Below are 17912 nucleotides of genomic sequence, written 5' to 3' on the forward strand. Positions count from 1 at the left end.
TCATTTATTGATATGTTTCCAGTACCTAAATGAACTATATATAATACATAATGCTCACAGAAGAGAAAAGAAATTAAGAAAACTGACATAACTGCAAAGAAAAACAAAGGCATATGAAAGTAGGTTTTAGAGTCTACAGAGAAAGGTCATAAGACCTCATAGAACTGGGTCAATAGTCTCCTCTCCTTTGTCATCCCGGGACAAAAACATTTCTTCTTTCAAAGAAGAAAGCTTTGTCTTTAGCCTGAAAGAGTTGTTGAAGTAGCCATGACTTGTGGAGGTTTGGAAAGAGAACAGAGAGTTGTGGAACAGATAGAGGACGGCAGCACTTTCCCATGCTCCCCTGAGGAAATAGCTGCATTTCCTGGTCCAGCTCTTAGCTCCACAGAATGGAAGCAGGTATGGTGCAGAGCTTCACGTCTAACATTAACCACAGCCTCCTCTTCACCAGTTGGCATGTCTCAAGCCACCACTCTAGCCACAGGAGCCACTACCATGTCCTCAAATGCATCATGCATGCTCCTAACACTTTGGCATGTTTGTCCCTCTGCTCTTCTCACACTACTTTTTACACTTCCTTCATAACCCACTTCAAATGTTACTCACTAGGCCTTCCTACCTACATCAGATTCCCTTTTTACTGAACCTCCACAGTATCCATTCTCTCTCCTCTATACCCTATAATAGGAGCACCATGATTCAAGGAGTTCCCATCTACACAATTATTATTCAGCCTCGACACTGATACTACTAACAACAGACTAAAGAAGAACAGGAAATCTTCTCTTTGAGATGTGGTCTCTAAATATTCTGTTTCCCATCCAGCACATTTCTATTTCCCAAATGCCTCTGAGAACCACCCTCAACTTTGCAGGTTCCTGCACAGGTGTGGTCTTCCAGAGGACCCAAGTTCGGTTCCTAGCACCCATATGGTTCACAATGTCTGTGACTCATGCAGGCCCACACATACACTCAAAAGCAAGAATACAAGATATCCTACTAAACTGGTTCAAAATAACAGTATGCAAACATAATAAAAAGTAAGCTTCCAAAGCAACACAGGAATGTTCACAGCAACTGAGGCTCTATGGCTGCACCTGTGAAGGGCAGAGTACAACAAGCACTGTGAGGCACATCAGCACCCTCTATTTCAAGACTTACAATGCTGAAGGTTTCCTGGTCCAGATCATCATCTTCATCCTCCCCAATGGGAACAGGTTCACTTCCTGCTGTAATGTGCACAGGACCCTGAGAGCGCTTTGATTTACTTGAAGACTTGGCATCACCACCTTTAACCTTTCAAAAGAGTTACAAAGAGTCATCATCATTTATATAATCTTGAAGTCTGGACAAACTTCTTTTTCAGCTTGTTTTACTTTGTTTTATTGGGTAGTGGTGGTGTTCTTATGTGAACATGTGGGTTTGGATGAGTTTATGTACTACACATGTGCATGAACCTGCAGAAGCCATACGAGGGTGCCAGTTCCCCAGGCACTGAGAGTCACAGACATTGTGAACCATCATGTGGGCACTAGGAACAGAATCTGGGTCCCCTGAAAGAACAGCAAGCTCGTAACCACTGAGTACCTCTACAGCCCTACAATCCAAACTTCTTACCTATGGTGCTTTGCTAGAGCAAGTAAATACGGTGGCCTCATTTTACACAAACCTACAGGATTAAAAGCCGAATTATACTATACATACTATAGTTCTGTCTGTAAAGGTACTAAATCAAGTTTATCAGTGTAATTTACAAAAATATCACGAAGAGACTAAGAATCTACATAGAACCCCAGAATAGCATGAAGAAATCTTTACTAACAGCTACCCTTTGATCAAGGAATCTGTATCAAGCGAGTAACTGTAAATGCCAGAAGAAGTCAAGAAGAATGAGTATGGAGACCACAATTATGTAGACTGAAAAGCTTCAGAGGAACACACACACACACACACACATACACACACACACACACACACACACACACACACACACACACACTGACCTTACTTAGGAAAAACAAAATGTTTAGAATCTATTGTTTATTAATTATATGATATAGGTAAACTACAAGGTTTTTTTAAAGCATGAGGGGTGTCTGCAGAAATGTTCAACAGTTAAAAATGCTTGCTCTTACAGTGGCTCCTAGTATAGTTCCCAGCACCTACATGGAGGCTCACAAAAGTCTATAATTCAAGTTCCAGGGGATCTGACACCTCTGTAAACTCCTGCCTGTGTGTGGTTCACATACATATACTCAGACACAGACACATAAACATAAACATAAAAATAAATATTTTTAAAACAAATATTACAAAAACACAGATAGCATGGTATCATATCAACTTCATATTAGTAGTTATATGAGGAATGGAAACAGGAAAGAGTAATCTGTTCAGGAGATGTCAGCAGTATCAGTAATGTCTTCATGAGATAGAAAATGCATTAGGCTAGGGAGAAAAAAGCCACCTGAAGTAACATGAAAAAATGTAACCCTGCCAAGCTGTGACATATGCCTTTAATCTCAACACAGAAAAATTAGAGGTGGGTAGAGCTCTAAGAGTTCTAGGCCAGCCAGGGTTATGCAGTGAAACCCTGCCTCAAAAAGAAAACAAACAACTATACAGGAATTTTAATTCAAAACATGACTGCTCTGTCAAGAGATCATATCCAAAGACCTCTTAGGTCTATGTGATCTGGCTGGAATACAGACACAGCTTTAATCCAGCAGACAGAGGCAAGTAAAAGTGCGACCTCAAGGCCAGCCCAGTACAGAACAAGTTTAAGGTAAAGAAAAGCTTAGGTCCAGGCGTGGAGGCTCATGCCTTTAATCCCAAACTATGAAGTTTTTTAAAGTTAGTGTGTAAAAGAAAGCACCCATGTTTGAAAGCGATGTCTAATAGAACTGCAGAAAAAATGATGAGCCAGAGAAATATTGGACAGACTAGGATACACCTGACATCACAAGAGAGAAGAAAAGGAAGCTACCTGAAGGGCAATGCAGAGAGAGAGAGAGGAGGCAATTTTACCAGGATTGTTTTACAGAGAGAGGTTGAATGAGAGAATAAGCTACACAAAGGTAAAGACAGAATGAGCCACAGATGGAAGCTGCTAACTGAACCCACCACATGGGGGGTGGGGGGCTGGTAACTGAACCCAGGTCCTCTGCAAGAACAGCAAATGCTCTTAACTACAGGATAGTTTCTAACATTAAAAACTGGAAAGCAATTTTAGTATGTGACTTAAATAGCTTCCACTACACAACAGCCAAATAGAATCTGCCTTATCAATTAAAAATGACTTCAACACCTGTTCCTTGGTGGTAAGGTAGCTTGTAATATACTATTATATAGAGAGAAGAGGTTACCCAATGGTATCAGCTGACCAATATCCTTATGTTTATACTATATTCCAAGGGGAAATTTACAAAAGTCTCATCAACAAATTAAGACGTCAAGGGCTGGAGAGGTGACTCATGGTTGTGAATACTGGCTGCTCTTCTTAAGGACCTGAGATCCAGTCCCAGAACTCTCATGGTAGCTCACAAACATCTGTAACTCCAGTTCCAAAAGAACAAATGCCTTCTTTTGGCTTCTTCAGGCACCAGGTATACATATGGTACGCAGACATTCATGCAAGCAAAGCATCCATACACAAAAAACTTAATTAAAATTTTTAAAAAGTTGAGATGTCAATAGATGGCAGAATTATAGCCGTGACTTGCTTGAAGCGATGGTTAAGGGTTACAAACATCTCTGTTCACTCCTCACCAAGCAGGTAACTGAACTGTATCAACTCTATGGTTTGGAATGAACTTCATGAAACTCCCAACATGAAGGCTTTTGGTCAAACCCACTCCAGTGGCTGTTGACGATATGTAGTATCTGGTTTGAATCCTAAAGCCTTCAAATAACCTGAACAGTGTGGAGATTGTATTCTTCCGACATTTATAATCTAAGAACCCGAACCTCATCTCATTCCAAATATCTCTGCCCAGATATGTAATGACAGATCTAACAAAGGTCTTCTACACTAGAAAAGCTCAAATACTGCCTAGTTTCCCTTTCCTGTAAGAAGGGTGCAGTACCCTTGCACAGCCCCAACCTTCCTTCCTGGATATACTCAAAGAAGTTATCCCAGGGATTGTGCCTCATGTTATTTGAACTCTTAACAGAATTTCAAAGGCTCTTAAATGTTGGATACCTTCTCTTTCTTCTCCTTGGACTTTTTTCTTTCTTTGTCTCCTTCCCTGTCCTTCCGAGAACTCACTGGTTTCTCTTTGTTCTCCTTGTTCTCTTTCTTCTTCTGCTTTTTTTTCGTTGGACTTTTTTCTAAGCCTTCATCCTGGGAAACAGAAAACAACAAAGGATTGTTTTCAGGCTTCAGCTTCCTAATTTGTTTCCAAAGGAAGCAGCACTGGCCCAATGGTTCACCACTGTGTCTAAACTTAAGTTGTTTCCAATCAGAGCCTAACAGCATTCACTCACAGAACTCGCAATCCATTAGACTTGCACAGGCAGACACCATTACATCCTCTGATCTAATTCTCAAAGCAATTCTCTAAGGCATGGGCCAGATGGAGTTTAACTCAGCAGAAGAGCACTTGTCTAGTGTGCATAAGGCACTTGTCTAGTGTGCATAAGGCCCTGAGTTAGAACCAGAGAGCCACCATACCCCTAAAACAATTACTTTATTGTTCCTACCCCACAAACAGAAAAAACTGAAAACCAAAGAAAACACTACAGCTGTCCACAGTCAGCTAGTAACAGAGGAGGATGTTAGTACCTGAATTCATGAACATGTATTCAAATCTTTGTTAGTCCCTATAATCACTGGGGGGCCTCCTGGAGCCACCATCAAAGCATTACACTCAGAACAACAGAATAAAATCTTACGGAATTGTCACTCACTGAATTACACTGTACTTCTTTCTTCAGAGTGGGTTACAAATTTGGCAAGCCATTGGCTAAACCTAACATTGGCTAACCTCCAGAGGACCTGAATTGCATTAGAATATAAATCTTAATTGCTTTATCATATAAGATATATTATAATATAACTATAGTGGAGGTTTGAATAAGAATGGCCCCCACAGGCTCGTATATTTGAATGCTTAGTCACCAGGACCGGAATTTCTGATAAAAATAGAAAGATCAGGAAATGCAACCTTGTTGGCGGAGGTGTACCAATGGGGGTACAAAAGTTTCAAAAGCCCATGCCAAACCCCCCTTTCTCTCTAGCTGTGGATCAGGATGTAGCTCTCAGCTACTTCTCCAACACCATGGTTATGACCTGCTACCATGCTCTCTTTCAAGCAATCCCTCAAGTAAATGTTTTCTTTCCTGTGAGCTGCCATGTTCATAGTGTCTCTTCACAGCAATAGAACAGTGACTAAGACACAACTATTTTTCTTTCACAGATTGGGTAAATATAAACAATTACATTGGTATTTTACCTATTCTATATGTAAACAAATACATTACATGACTTCACCCAGACCCATACCTTCACTTCTCCCTCTTCTGATGGGTTGTCTGAGTGTCTAGGAGATGACAGCTCAAGCCCATGCTCATCCTTCAGCCTAGGCGCTTTGTTTTCCTTCTTTACTCGAGGCTTCCGTTTCTTTAGTTTGGCCTAGAAAATAAAAGTACAATAAAATTACAAATCAGCTCCACCCAACAGCATGACCAAGACACATGATCTAACTTGTCTCTAGAACTTAATATATCACAGATTATATTCTCACCATACCATCTACAGAGTGATACTATGTACTTAAAATACCACTGTGTAAAAGGAACAAATGGCAATACAGTGATTTTTTTTTTTCATTTAAGTCTTATTTATTACACACACACACACATACACACACACACACACACACAACCCAGCTAAGGAGCACCTAAGCAACACACCCATACAAAGGCTGTAGCACAAACATAACCTAGATTTCATTTTCTCATCTTCTCTGACTTTTCATCCTGGGGCAGTAAAGAAGAGAAACTACCAATGAATTCAATAGCAACTTGGTATTTTTCAGTGAGCAAGTGCTATAAAGTCCAGTTTCTGAAATTAAGTATGGAATCCAACTGACTACTCCTGGATTCCATTATCACAACATCCCAGTCAGATACCAAAATATGGGAACTATGTCCTCAACTGAGGACACAGAATAGGAGAGAGTAAGGGCAGGTCTGGACCACAGCCAGTCCAAAGAGATGAAGAATATTCTGGTGCAATACTTGAGTGAGACTTTAAGAAAGGTGACAAGATACTGAGTTCAATTACTAAATGAACACTTTGTTCTTAGCAGCCAATCTGTCCTATGAAACCTCATGAGCAGTGTCTGCCCATGAGAAGGTAGGATGCTGTGCAGTGTCCAGGAAGGACATCTCTTTCCCTCCTTAGCTCTGCAGGGTTACAGGCTCCCCTAGGGGAAAGCCAGCTGGCAGCGTACTCACTCACTCACCTCTTCCTCGCTGGTCACGGTGCCCTTCTTCTCCAGACCCTTCCTCAGCAGCTTCAGCAAGTAGTCCACTCGGGTCTGCAGCTGCTTCCCCTGAGGCTTTTTATCTGTCTCTACTGGTAGAATCTTCAATAGGAAAGGAAGACAAGCACCCGCCACCACCCACAGCCTGGTTAGTGAATCAGGATTAACAGAGACAACAAAGAACTCAGCACAGTCCTTTCCCTCCCAACCACCCGAAACACAGATTAAAGCCTCAGAACCTATTCTCATGTCCATAGCTCCCAGTCACTGAAAATCCCTCATGAGCCATTCTCATTTTACAAAATGGGATGGAGAAATCCAGCTCTCCCACTGGCTCCTACCTGTGCTGTTAACAGGGTAGAACAACTCAGGTAGGAGGGGCTTGTGGCTTCATCTGCTAGAGCATCCCAGCCGTCGTGAATTTCCTCCTTCCAGGAGCAGGGAATCCCTGGAGCTAGGTTAAAGCTTCGTTTTAGATTGAAAATGCTTCTTAGAGCATTGCCGGAGAGCACTGAGCTATGCCAGGACATGGTCTGTTCCATCTACTGCAGCTGGGCCTCTCTGGCGAGACTGGATTTGGTCCCAGTGCCTTTAATAGGGTGCTGTCACCCTCCTAAACCCAGATGGGATGAGCAGTGTTTAATGTGCCAGGACAAAGCACAGCTAGGACCAGCTGCCCTTGCTTACAACTATAAGCACGGCCTTGTTACATGGAAGAGATAGGGTGGGAGGCTCAGTTTTTGTGGGAGAAGCACATGACCGTTCAATTTCATTACAACAATACCAAGGTGACAATCATTCTCTCTCAGCAGAACTGAACACAATGTTAAACAATGGGCCAACAAGTAAGGCCTAGAAATGGTTTCAGTCCCAGCAAACTGACCCTGGTATTTGCTGTAATGAGATTTGGCCTGTAGTAAGTAGCAGAATTTTAAGATTTCTCCTATAACTTCCCCTGGCTGTTGCCTTTCCTTTTATCATCATCTAAGAAACACGCCACAGTCCACTAAAAATGGTAACTTCCCAAGAATAAAGAAACCCCCCTTTTGAAAGCAGTTAAAGATAAATCACCAATACAAAAATGTTACACAACAGATCTTCCAGAACTCTCCAGTACTGCAGCTACTCACTTTATCAGTTAGTTTTAGCTCTGGGTCTGTCTTAATTTGCTCCCAATTTCCATAGCCATGTTCATAGATTCCAAGCAACAGACGAGAATCATCTTCCACACCCCATTCAACGTCGAAATGTGCCGCTTTGACCCGGCAGGTTAAGCAGTATCTACAGGGGTTCAAAAACGAGGGCCTGAGAAGAGGGGGCCTTTCCAGTATGTTTAAGAAGCATAATCCAACCACACACAGCTCTAACCTCATTCCAGGTCCAGTCAGCCATGTGGGTACACGGTAAAGACACTCACTTTTTTTTTTCCTCAGGGTCCACAGGAATAGATTTATGTAGCATCTCAAACTCTTCTTCGTGTTGGATAATGGACTTCACGTTAACCTGAACCCCAGAGATCTTGATTGTTGGGCCTCTCCTCTTGCCTGGTCCTTTTCCTAATGGTTACAAATTTTACATTCCTTAAGTGAAAAGGCTGTCTATCACCAAACTCTGACTTACTTTCTCTCCAGAGACTCTAGCATATTATTAGCTCATCAGAATTTATAAGAGAAATTGTCTTCAACTAATGTTTATAAAATAAATATAAGCAATATTTTAACATTTAGAGCTTTAAAATATATATAGATATTTATACCCATTATATTCCTGTTTCTACTTCTTAGTGTAAACTTAGTAAACAAGATTCTAAAGACCTATTAACGTTGACATTTTAGACACAGTAAAAATAAGTGCTTTACATGACTCAGTTGTCTTTAGTCACTACTTTCTGGAAAAGTATGAGCTCATGTTAACAGCTAACACGCTAAAGTACTAAAGATTGGCCATCACAGATGGCTTGAAAAGGCTACTCTCAACTATACTGGGAATCATAATTTTTTTTATATTTATTTTCTTTTTTTAATATTAGTTACAGTTTATTAATATTGTATCCCAGCTGTATCCTGCTCCCTCATTCCCTCCCTCCCTCCCTCATCTCCTCCCTGCCCCTTTCCAAGTCCACTGACAGGGGAGAACCTCCTCCCCTTCCATCTGACCCTGGTTTAATAGGTATCTTCAGGACTGGCTAAAAAGTCTTCTGTGGCTTAGCAGGGCTGCTCCTCCCTCCAGGAGGTGGGGATCAAAGAGCCCGCCATTGAGTTCATGTCAGAAATAGTGGGAATCATAATTAATCTACATTAAAAATAAAATCACTCTAACCAGAGCTAAGTTGGAAACTACAAAATAATCAAGACACTTTTTTTTTTGTAAGAACAAAGATGGTTCTCAGTAGAAAAATAAATAAAACAACACATAAACATCTATCTTAAAAGACACAACCTCATTTACTAAAAGAAAAATGAGATCCTTTCTCCCCTGTTAAGCTAGGAAAACTCCAAACATTTGCCAGGTATCTGGTACAGGCCTTTAGTCCCAGCACTCAGCAGGCAGAAGCTAGTAGACCTCTGTGAGTTCCAAGATAGCCTGGTCTATACAGTGAGTTCTTGGATAGCCTGATCTACATAGGGAGTTCCAAAACAACCTGGACTACCTAGAGACAACCTGTCTCACAAACAAACAAACAACAACAAAAACAGTTAACAATACATTCTTTTTGTGAGGCTTTCCAATAGGCTCTACCAAACATCTTGTTGGTAGTACCAGACCCACACAGGAGAATCTGGTCATACCAAAGCAATGTAAAAGCCCATACATTTACCCACGACCCTACAGTCCCACTTCTAGAAATCTATCTTAAATATATTTTGGTAGAGATATAACGTAGAATTATTTGGTAGAGCATATTTATTTATTTATTTATTTATTTATTTATTTATTTATTTATTTATTGTAACTTCTTTGATGACAGCAAAAGATTGAGAACGACTCAGATACTTAGAACTAAGGGACAGAGAAGATGAGGTAGAAAAGGAAGAGCACAGCTACATGGCACACTGTGCAGGACACATGGACTACATTCCCTTCTTTATATGGACAGAAATATACCCTTGGTTAGATTTTCTCAAACAAGTAATACAATAAATTCAAAATTAACAGAAACAGTGGCCTAAGAGGAAGGAAGCACACACAAATGGAAAAATGATGATGAAAGATCTATTAAAAAAAAAAAATCTATATAATTTGTGTTCTATGGTTTTGACTTTGAATTATTTCCATGTAAACAGTTTACATCACTGAAAAAAATAACAACACTAAATCAAGCGTGGTACTATTGCAATGATAGCACTGGAGAGGCTGAGTAAAAGGACTGCCAGAATTCTGATGCCAGCTTGAGCTACAGTGAACACCTGACAAACCAGGACTACAGAGCAAGACCCTTTCAAGAAAGGTAGGAAAGAAAAGCAGGCAGGCAGGCAGCTATTTCAATCAAAATGTGAAAGGTGATCCCTAAAAATAAAAAAAGATAGTCTGAATTCAGTTGATGACACAATCACACACAGAAAAGAACAATTTCAAAAGTGACATGTATTCTACAAACAAAAAGACAGGTGAAGAAATAAAGCTTTGCGTTTGGAATTCTTATCAAACAATAAGGTTAATATTGAAGGACAGGCATGGTAACACACACCTTTATTCTCAGTGATCAGGATGTAGAAGTACATGGATCCCTGAAAGTTCAAGGCCTCCAGGGCTACACAGAGAGATCCTGTCTCTGAACACACACACACAATTAATATTGATATTTGGAAATGTATGTATACAATGTGGGGAAAATAGGTACATAATTATGTTAACATATTTTAAGAGTAAAATCAATTCTCTTAATCCTGTACAATAAAAGATCTTCTGGAGGTATCTTCACCCCAGAATTCAAGCTGTACTATAGAGCAACATTAATAAAAATGGCATGGTACTGGCATAAAATAATAATAATAATAATAATAATAATAATAATAATAATAATAATAATAATAATATATTCTTATGCCAGAAATGGAAATATCAGTCTGGCTTCAAAATATGCTACATACAGCAAACAGAAGTTCAAGGGAAGTAAATCAATGTCAAGAAGAAGCAATAAGACATAAGAAGAAAAAGAACATGTATAAGAAATATAGGACATGGGGCTGTAATAGGGAGGAAATCTCCAAAATGGAAATGAGACGAAAACAGAACAACAACAACAAAAACAAAAAAGCAAACAAACAAACAAAAAAACAGAACAATGCACCTATGCACGGTATACTGTCTTCGACTTGTGTTTAGGAAATGGCAACAGCCACTAGTACAACAGGGTTTATAAGGGTTGCACAAATGCTTTCTGACTCAATCTGAAACCTCTTCCAGGACGAAATTCATGCTGCTATTATAAACCTGGTCAACAGCCCATGTCTGGGTTGGTAATAGATCCTAGAAACTCTTACTACTGTAGTTTTGCTAGACAGTGTCAAACTGCCTTTCAAATTTTTACATTTTTACCCATACATTAGTGCTACTCAGCTTTGGCCAAAGAATCTTCTGGTTGAAGTGAGCAATGCTTAAAGAGGAGACTCATAACTGGTCAAAGTGCTGAGACTGAGTGAGTATTGAGTGTTCAGCCCTGAATAGGACTCACAGCTCAGAGAACACAGGAGAAGAGGCAGGTAAAAAGAACGTTAAAAGCTGGGGAACGTTAAGAGCTGGGGAACAGGGAAGAGCCCCGTTATAACAACAGTCTTCTGAACTCAAATCAGCTGTGGTCACCTGCATGCTATGGTTATCGGCAGTCAATCACAGTTATGAGAGGAGCTTCTAAGACCCCCATCCCAGGCCCCTGAAGGAGCTACTGGCAGTTAATGGTTCTTGGGAGAAGGGAAACTGTTCTCTTTAGTGGTACAGCCACTGCTGATGCTGATGCTCTTCTAAAGAAGCCTGTATGTTCACACAAACGACCTGATTAAACTCATCCAGTTATGTAGAAGGGGAGCTCATTCAGAAGTCAGCAGGAGTGGCCGGGGAAGGCAATAAGGAGGAGTTAACAAGATGGTGTCCATTATATTCTCACAGAAACTTGTTAACAAGTAAGTTTGTACATTTTAAAAATATGAAACAAATATCTGTTCTTTTAAATAATTACTTTTAAGTTCTCAGCTCATACTGTGCTTGAAATGCCAGGTCAGATCTCTTGTACTATGTAAAACCAGGTATGGCAGTACACTCCTGAAATCCCAACACTAAGTTAGAGGAAAGGTCAGCCTGTCTACATAGTGAGTTCATGAGCAGCCTGGACCTCAAAAATACAACAAAAATAAAGTAAACTTATTTCTAGAAGTCTTTGAATGTTATAAAAGCACATATCAAGTCACTATCATATTCAAACTATCATATTTCTTTTACAAAAGGGGAAAGTAACTAAAATGGTTTCACTGTATCTGAAATGTTTTTAAATTTTGATAATTTCTAAAATACCCTTAAAAGCAAGACTCAGAGTAAATAAATAAATATTTGTTTCTTTACTTAATAAGAACAGCTTACACTAGAAGCCAGACTCTTGACAACCACTGCAATGTAAAGAAGTATTAATCATCAAGGGCATGTAATTTGCCCTAGGGTATTATAACTAAGAAAAGGCAGAATGGGACTTCAGGCAACTAGCTGACTCCTGACCCTGAACTCCCCACTGGAGAGCTGCCAAATGGTGGTGCTACAGAGCAGAGCCAAGAGTAAGAAAAGAATTGGGTAAGTGACCCAGACAGACAAGGCCTAGGAACCCATGACAACACCAGCATTTCTGAGGGCGAAAACCACTCTATCTGTTCTTCCAAAGGCTAGCATACTAGTTAATGTATGCCAGGATGCATGCTAGAGTCATCTGGGAAGAACATCAAGTGAGTGGTTACCTCTATCAGACTGGCCTGTCTCGGGGAATTTTCTTTTCTCTTTTTCTTTTTTTATTGAGACAGAGTTTCTCTGTGTAGCCTTGGCTGTCCTAGAACTTGCTCTGCAGACAAGGTGGCCTCAAACTCAGAGTTCCAACTGCCTCTGCCTCCTGAGTACTGGAACATTTTCCTGATTAATGATTGAGGGCCCAGTACACTTAGGATGATAGCAGCCCAGGGACGGTGTTCCTGGGTTATATAAGAAGGGAAGCTGAGGAATGTTGAAGGTTGTGTATTCAGATGCTGATTTCTGTTTCCCAAGATCAGGTTGCAATCCATGGGCATTGTCATGATTATTGAAGAATCTCCTGTATCAAAGTTGTATAAAGAATAAACTCCCCAATTACCTCTGATTGGTTAATAAAAGGCTGAACAGCCAATGGCTGGGCAAATAGGAAAGTCCAGCTCTCAGCTTTCCTATTTCCCAGGAGGAGCTGAGAGAAAGAGAGAGAGGAAGGAGAAGGGAGAGTAAGGAGGAGGTTGCCATGAGTAAGGTTGCCATGAGGAAATCACCAAGAGGACAAAGACAGAACAGAAACAGCCAAAGCAAGACTAAGAAGGCAAGTATGATGGGGCATGTGGCTGGGAAGTAGCCAGGCTAGTACAGATAGGTTAGATCAATATCTGCCCAGCTGTAGTGACTTTAAGCTTATTAATAAATCTAATAGGTCACTGTGTCTATTATTTGGGAGTTAGAATAGGTAACGGGAAAAAAATGTAGCATTAATTTTGCAGAGGAAGCCATGGAAAGCAAGGCAGTAAACAGTGTTTCCGTATCCGCGGCTCCTGCCTCTGCTCCTGCTTGAGTTGCTTCCCTAATTTCCCTTGATAATGAACTCTAACTTATAAAATACAGTAAATCCATTCCTCCCCAATATAATTTTGGTCAGTGTTTCATCATGCAACAGAGAAGCAAACTAGGAACAAAACTGGTGCCAGCATGTGGGCTGTTACTGTGAAAAGCCTGACCATGCTAGTGTTTAGAGGAATATGAACACTTTCAAACTGTTGAACACCATATGCAGAAATTTGCTGCTCTATTATGAGCCCAAAAGACATAGTGTTGCAAGCAATGTGGACTATGGAGGCCCAACTCAAAAGGTTTCAGAGGGGAACAATATTAGAAGCTGTACTACAGGCCATTTGTGGGATATTTTGTCAAGAATCTGGCTGTCCTCTGCCCTAAGAATTTCCCTAAGGGTAAATTTAAAGTAAAGAGCTGGAGGAGTGGCACAGGCCTTCAATCCTAGTACTTGGCAAAGGCAGGGAGGTGAGAGACCAAAAGATTAAAAATCAGCCATTATTAAAGTTTAAGGCCTAAACTAGCTGGGTGAGGTCCAGTAATGCCCTGAGGGGAAGAACCTTCCATACTGCATTCTTTCCCCACCCATTAGAGATATAGTTGCTAGGAAATGGGCCCATCCCCCTAAGGAGGGACACCAGATCATTAATGGTTTGGGGACCTTCCTATAGCCAATCATTTCACAATGTAGAATTTTGACCAATAGTTGCTTGACAGGCAGGAATCACCCCTGCCTTGGGCATGCTGGGAGGGACCAGAATCTTTAAATCCCCCAACCAACCTGAGCACAGGGCTCTCGGCTCTCACCGCTTCGGTGGTGGGGGATGTGAGCCCGAGCTGCAGCTTGTAATTTGTAATAAAAAAATCCTCATGTGGTTTGCAACGGACTGCTCCTGGTGGTGGTCTTTTGGGGTATCGTGATTTGGGTACAACAGAGGCAGATATGTTCAGGTTTGAGGCCAGTCTGGTTTCTACATCAAGTAATAAACTAATTTCTTGCTGGAAAAATTTTCAAGCCTAAATAATGTTGAGGCTGAGGTATAATATTGACAACATTTATTCAGGTCTATGATGAAAAAGAAGAAGTAAGCAGAAAAATATGTACTATGTGGAGAGAAAACGAGAGTCAGGAATCTTAGGTTTACAGCCAAGGCAAGTGTTAAAACAAAGGCTGTTAATTGTTAAGGGTAAGCGCCACTAAGGACAGGCCTACTCTGCGTTGGACCAACATGTGCCTCAGAGCAAGAGCCCACCCAGCTAAGCTTCCAATTTGAGAAAAGAAAAAGCCTAAGGAGTTTTTGCTCCTAGAAAGCAAGTGTAAACCAAAGCTGCTACTAACATGGTTCGGGCGCAGGAGGGTCCATTCTAAGCAAATTCAGCAGTGTCCTCCATGTGATACTAGCTTAGAGACATGAAGGATGTAAGAGTGAAGGGATTAATGATTCCTCCTCCATGATTTCAGATAGCCACTGAAACCAGACAGGCATGTGGCACAGGGATCTTTTCTAGGCTGTGAGAAGCCACTGTGTAGCTGTGAACATGAATCCTACATTGTAACGGAGACTCCAACATGTTGGGGAAATGCTCTGCCATGAAATATCTGCCTAGGAAAGTGCCCAGGGAAGACACAGCCCCAAAGAGATATGTATATGACAGACAGCAAAGAGCCACTGATGTGGGACGTGGAAGTTAGAAGATTTGGTGTTTGCCCGGGGGGGGGGGGGTCCTATAGCCCCATTCCTCTCTTTTGGAATGGTAATGTGTATTCTGTTCTGTGCCGAGCAGATGGAAGCCCTGAGTGAGTCAAGTCCTGAGGAAATGTGTGTCGTTGACCTGGTTGCAGCCATGGCAAAGACTACAATGCCTCAGCCTCCTGGGAGTGGCTAACCTTCCCCATGTGAGGCTAAGAGCTATGGCAAAGTCTTCCTATAGGTCTGAGTATGAATGTTAACAGTGTGTATAGAAAACATCCACCACAGCTTTCCCCCCTGGATATTGATGGCCTGAATTCTTCTCCCCTATCTCCTTGATCCAGCTGTATATTCCATTATAGTTAACAAATTAACTTGAGTCTTAAAAGGGAAGACTTTGGACATTTAAACAATGTTGAGATTGTCACAGACTACAGGGACTTTTGACATTGGACTAAAGCATTTTGCATTATAACATGGCAGCAAGTCTGTAAGGGCCAGGGAATACAATGTGGTGGTTTGAATGAGAAATGTTTCTGCCGAATAGGACATCTGAACTCTTGGTTTCCAGTTGGTGGCGCTGTTTGGGGAGGTTTAGTTGGTAGGTTTACTTGCTAGTAGAAGTATGTCACTGAGTGTGGGCTTTGAAATTATATGGTCATGCCCTACTTCCAGTTTGCTCTCTCTTCAGGCTTGAGGATGTAAGCTCTTGGCTTCCTGATTCTGCCAACATGCTTAGTTTGCTGCCATGCTTAACTACTACAAACCTTAAGCCAAATAAATTAAACCATAAGCCAAAATAAATTCCTTCAGAAATTGGTTTCAGTCATGGTCCTTTATCACAGCAACAGAAAAGGAATTAATCTATCAGGCAAAAACATTTTTTCTGGTTGGTAAGAGGAAATAAATTATATGTCCAACCCAATTACAATAAATTATACTGCCATGAAAATCTTAATATAACCAAATGTTTATATTATTTATCCAGTATTTATATTTCAGCTAATTCTCTAAATGTCTTACAAGTGACATAACATAAAAATATACATGTCCTAGTGTTTAGTTCATAATAATCCTTCAGAGTCAAAATATGGAGGTGTCCATTATACATTGGCCCCCTCAGGTCTTTGCATCATTTAGCCAAGTTTAATCTTTTCACAGCACCATCAAAGAAATCTTTCAACATATTCATCACATACATTTGTAAAGCCACTTCACTTCAGAGTAGATAGATATGAGCACCAGATAGGGAAGACTCCCTGAATTAGACTTGCTGACTTACCTTCACTGGCATTTTCTTTCAGTTGTTCCTCATATTCCTGCATTGCTGACACACAACTATTATGAATCAGCTCCCCCAGCCGTTTCAAGTCTGCCACAGACTTATCCACTAGCTCAGCATCACGTGCTATGCACTCTAGCCTGAAAAAAAAGAAAGACCAAGACACTGTGCCCACTTTTCTGAACATTGCATGGATGCTGCTAGGTGTCATAAGTGTTGGCTCTTGAAAGATGCCTGCTGTATATGTCAGTCCCAGACCAATAAGAACCTTTGACAATAACTAAAGCACAACCATTTCCCATCAAAAATTGCCTTGGGATAGCTCACAAAATTAAGTGACCCTAAACACCAGAGGAAAAAAGATCTGAGATTAGCTTAGTCTACAAATGAGTTGTCTGCAACTGTTAGCATGTGAGGTTCCTAAAGATTGCACACACGAGTTTGCCTCTTGATGTTCATTTTCTTTTCTCCTGTTTTATCTACGACAATGCTCCTAGAAGCATAGGGTAATTACTTCTACATCATACCAAGTACATAAATCCACTGAATAAAATCAGGTTGTCTAAAGGACCACAAACCCACTTTTCCAGTGGCTTTTATACTAACTTCTTCAAAGATGAGAATTTTGCAACTGGATGTCCAACCAGTCCCAGAGAGAGATGACTGTGGTGGATTACTTCCTCTCCCAATGGAAATGGCAAAACCAAAGCATACACTTGGAATTTCCACCAGCCCCAGAAGTTTCTAAGAGACAGGGATCTGACATGTCCTTTAAATCAGTACTCTTGTTTGAAGGATGGATTGATGATTGATTGCATATAAAGCAAGATACTAAAGCACCTGAAATATCCAGACACTTCTGTTAGAAAGCCAAACTCTAAATGTGTACTTTGAACAGCATCAACTCACACTTTCTGAAGTTAGTCCTGCAAGGTAACACAAGCTCACTATATTATCTTCACGACATCCTATTACTAGATCATCAAATCACAAAGAACCCTTTCTTCTCCTACATTCCTAAAGCAAAGAACAACTAACTACCAGCATTTTCAAACAGAGCCCTGTGACCATCCCTCTACTCTTTACCATGCAATCTGCATGCACGGGCCTCATCTCCCTCCTCATTCAGACAAAACTTCTGAATGATCAGTCTATAGCCACCACCTGTGCCACCTTTCCAAAACAGGACATTCACCCATTACATTAATATTGTATCAGTGTCTCCCTTGGGTGGAAAGATAAATAAAAAGAGGATAGGATCTATTCTTGGTCTTACCTTTCAAGAGGGAGACCAAACTTCTTATAAGCCTTGATGAACCTAAGAATATGAGCAACAAAATTAATTAAAAACCACAAGCATTAACTGTAAAATTTCTGTAATATTTTATCATGAAGTATGAGCCACACAAATTGTCAAGAGTGGGGTACAATCCCTGCATCTAATAAGTGAATACTGAGTGTTTCTGAATGGGCCACTCTAACAAGTGCTCAAACTCTATTCAAGGAAGATACCAAGGTTATTCTCAGTGACAGATCAGGACCTAAGAACTGCGACTAGAAGGAACACTAGGTACAACAGCTCAACTATGATAAAACTCATTACTCAGTGGCCATTTCAGCCCATTTCAGCTGAGTTTTCAGCTGAAATAACAATATTTTTCATTATTTATG

At 40.6% G+C, this 17912-nt stretch overlaps 1 protein-coding gene across 1 annotated transcript in view; it reads right to left on the reverse strand.

The window, feature by feature from the left end:
* Positions 1–17912, reverse strand: part of Chd2 (chromodomain helicase DNA binding protein 2) — a 115534-nt gene that overhangs the window by 20857 nt on the left and 76765 nt on the right. Inside the window, exons 27-34 of the mRNA XM_055623046.1 lie at positions 17518–17559; positions 16242–16381; positions 7906–8044; positions 7619–7769; positions 6468–6590; positions 5504–5632; positions 4202–4342; positions 1162–1296 (exon numbers count right to left, since the gene is read on the reverse strand). Of these exons, the coding sequence (XP_055479021.1) occupies positions 1162–1296; positions 4202–4342; positions 5504–5632; positions 6468–6590; positions 7619–7769; positions 7906–8044; positions 16242–16381; positions 17518–17559 (1000 nt within the window). The remainder of the gene's footprint in view (positions 1–1161; positions 1297–4201; positions 4343–5503; positions 5633–6467; positions 6591–7618; positions 7770–7905; positions 8045–16241; positions 16382–17517; positions 17560–17912) is intronic.

The sequence above is a fragment of the Psammomys obesus genome, unplaced genomic scaffold, assembly GCF_907164565.1.
Source record: "Psammomys obesus unplaced genomic scaffold, mPsaObe1.curated_primary_1811, whole genome shotgun sequence".
Classification (NCBI taxonomy): Eukaryota; Metazoa; Chordata; class Mammalia; order Rodentia; family Muridae; genus Psammomys; species Psammomys obesus.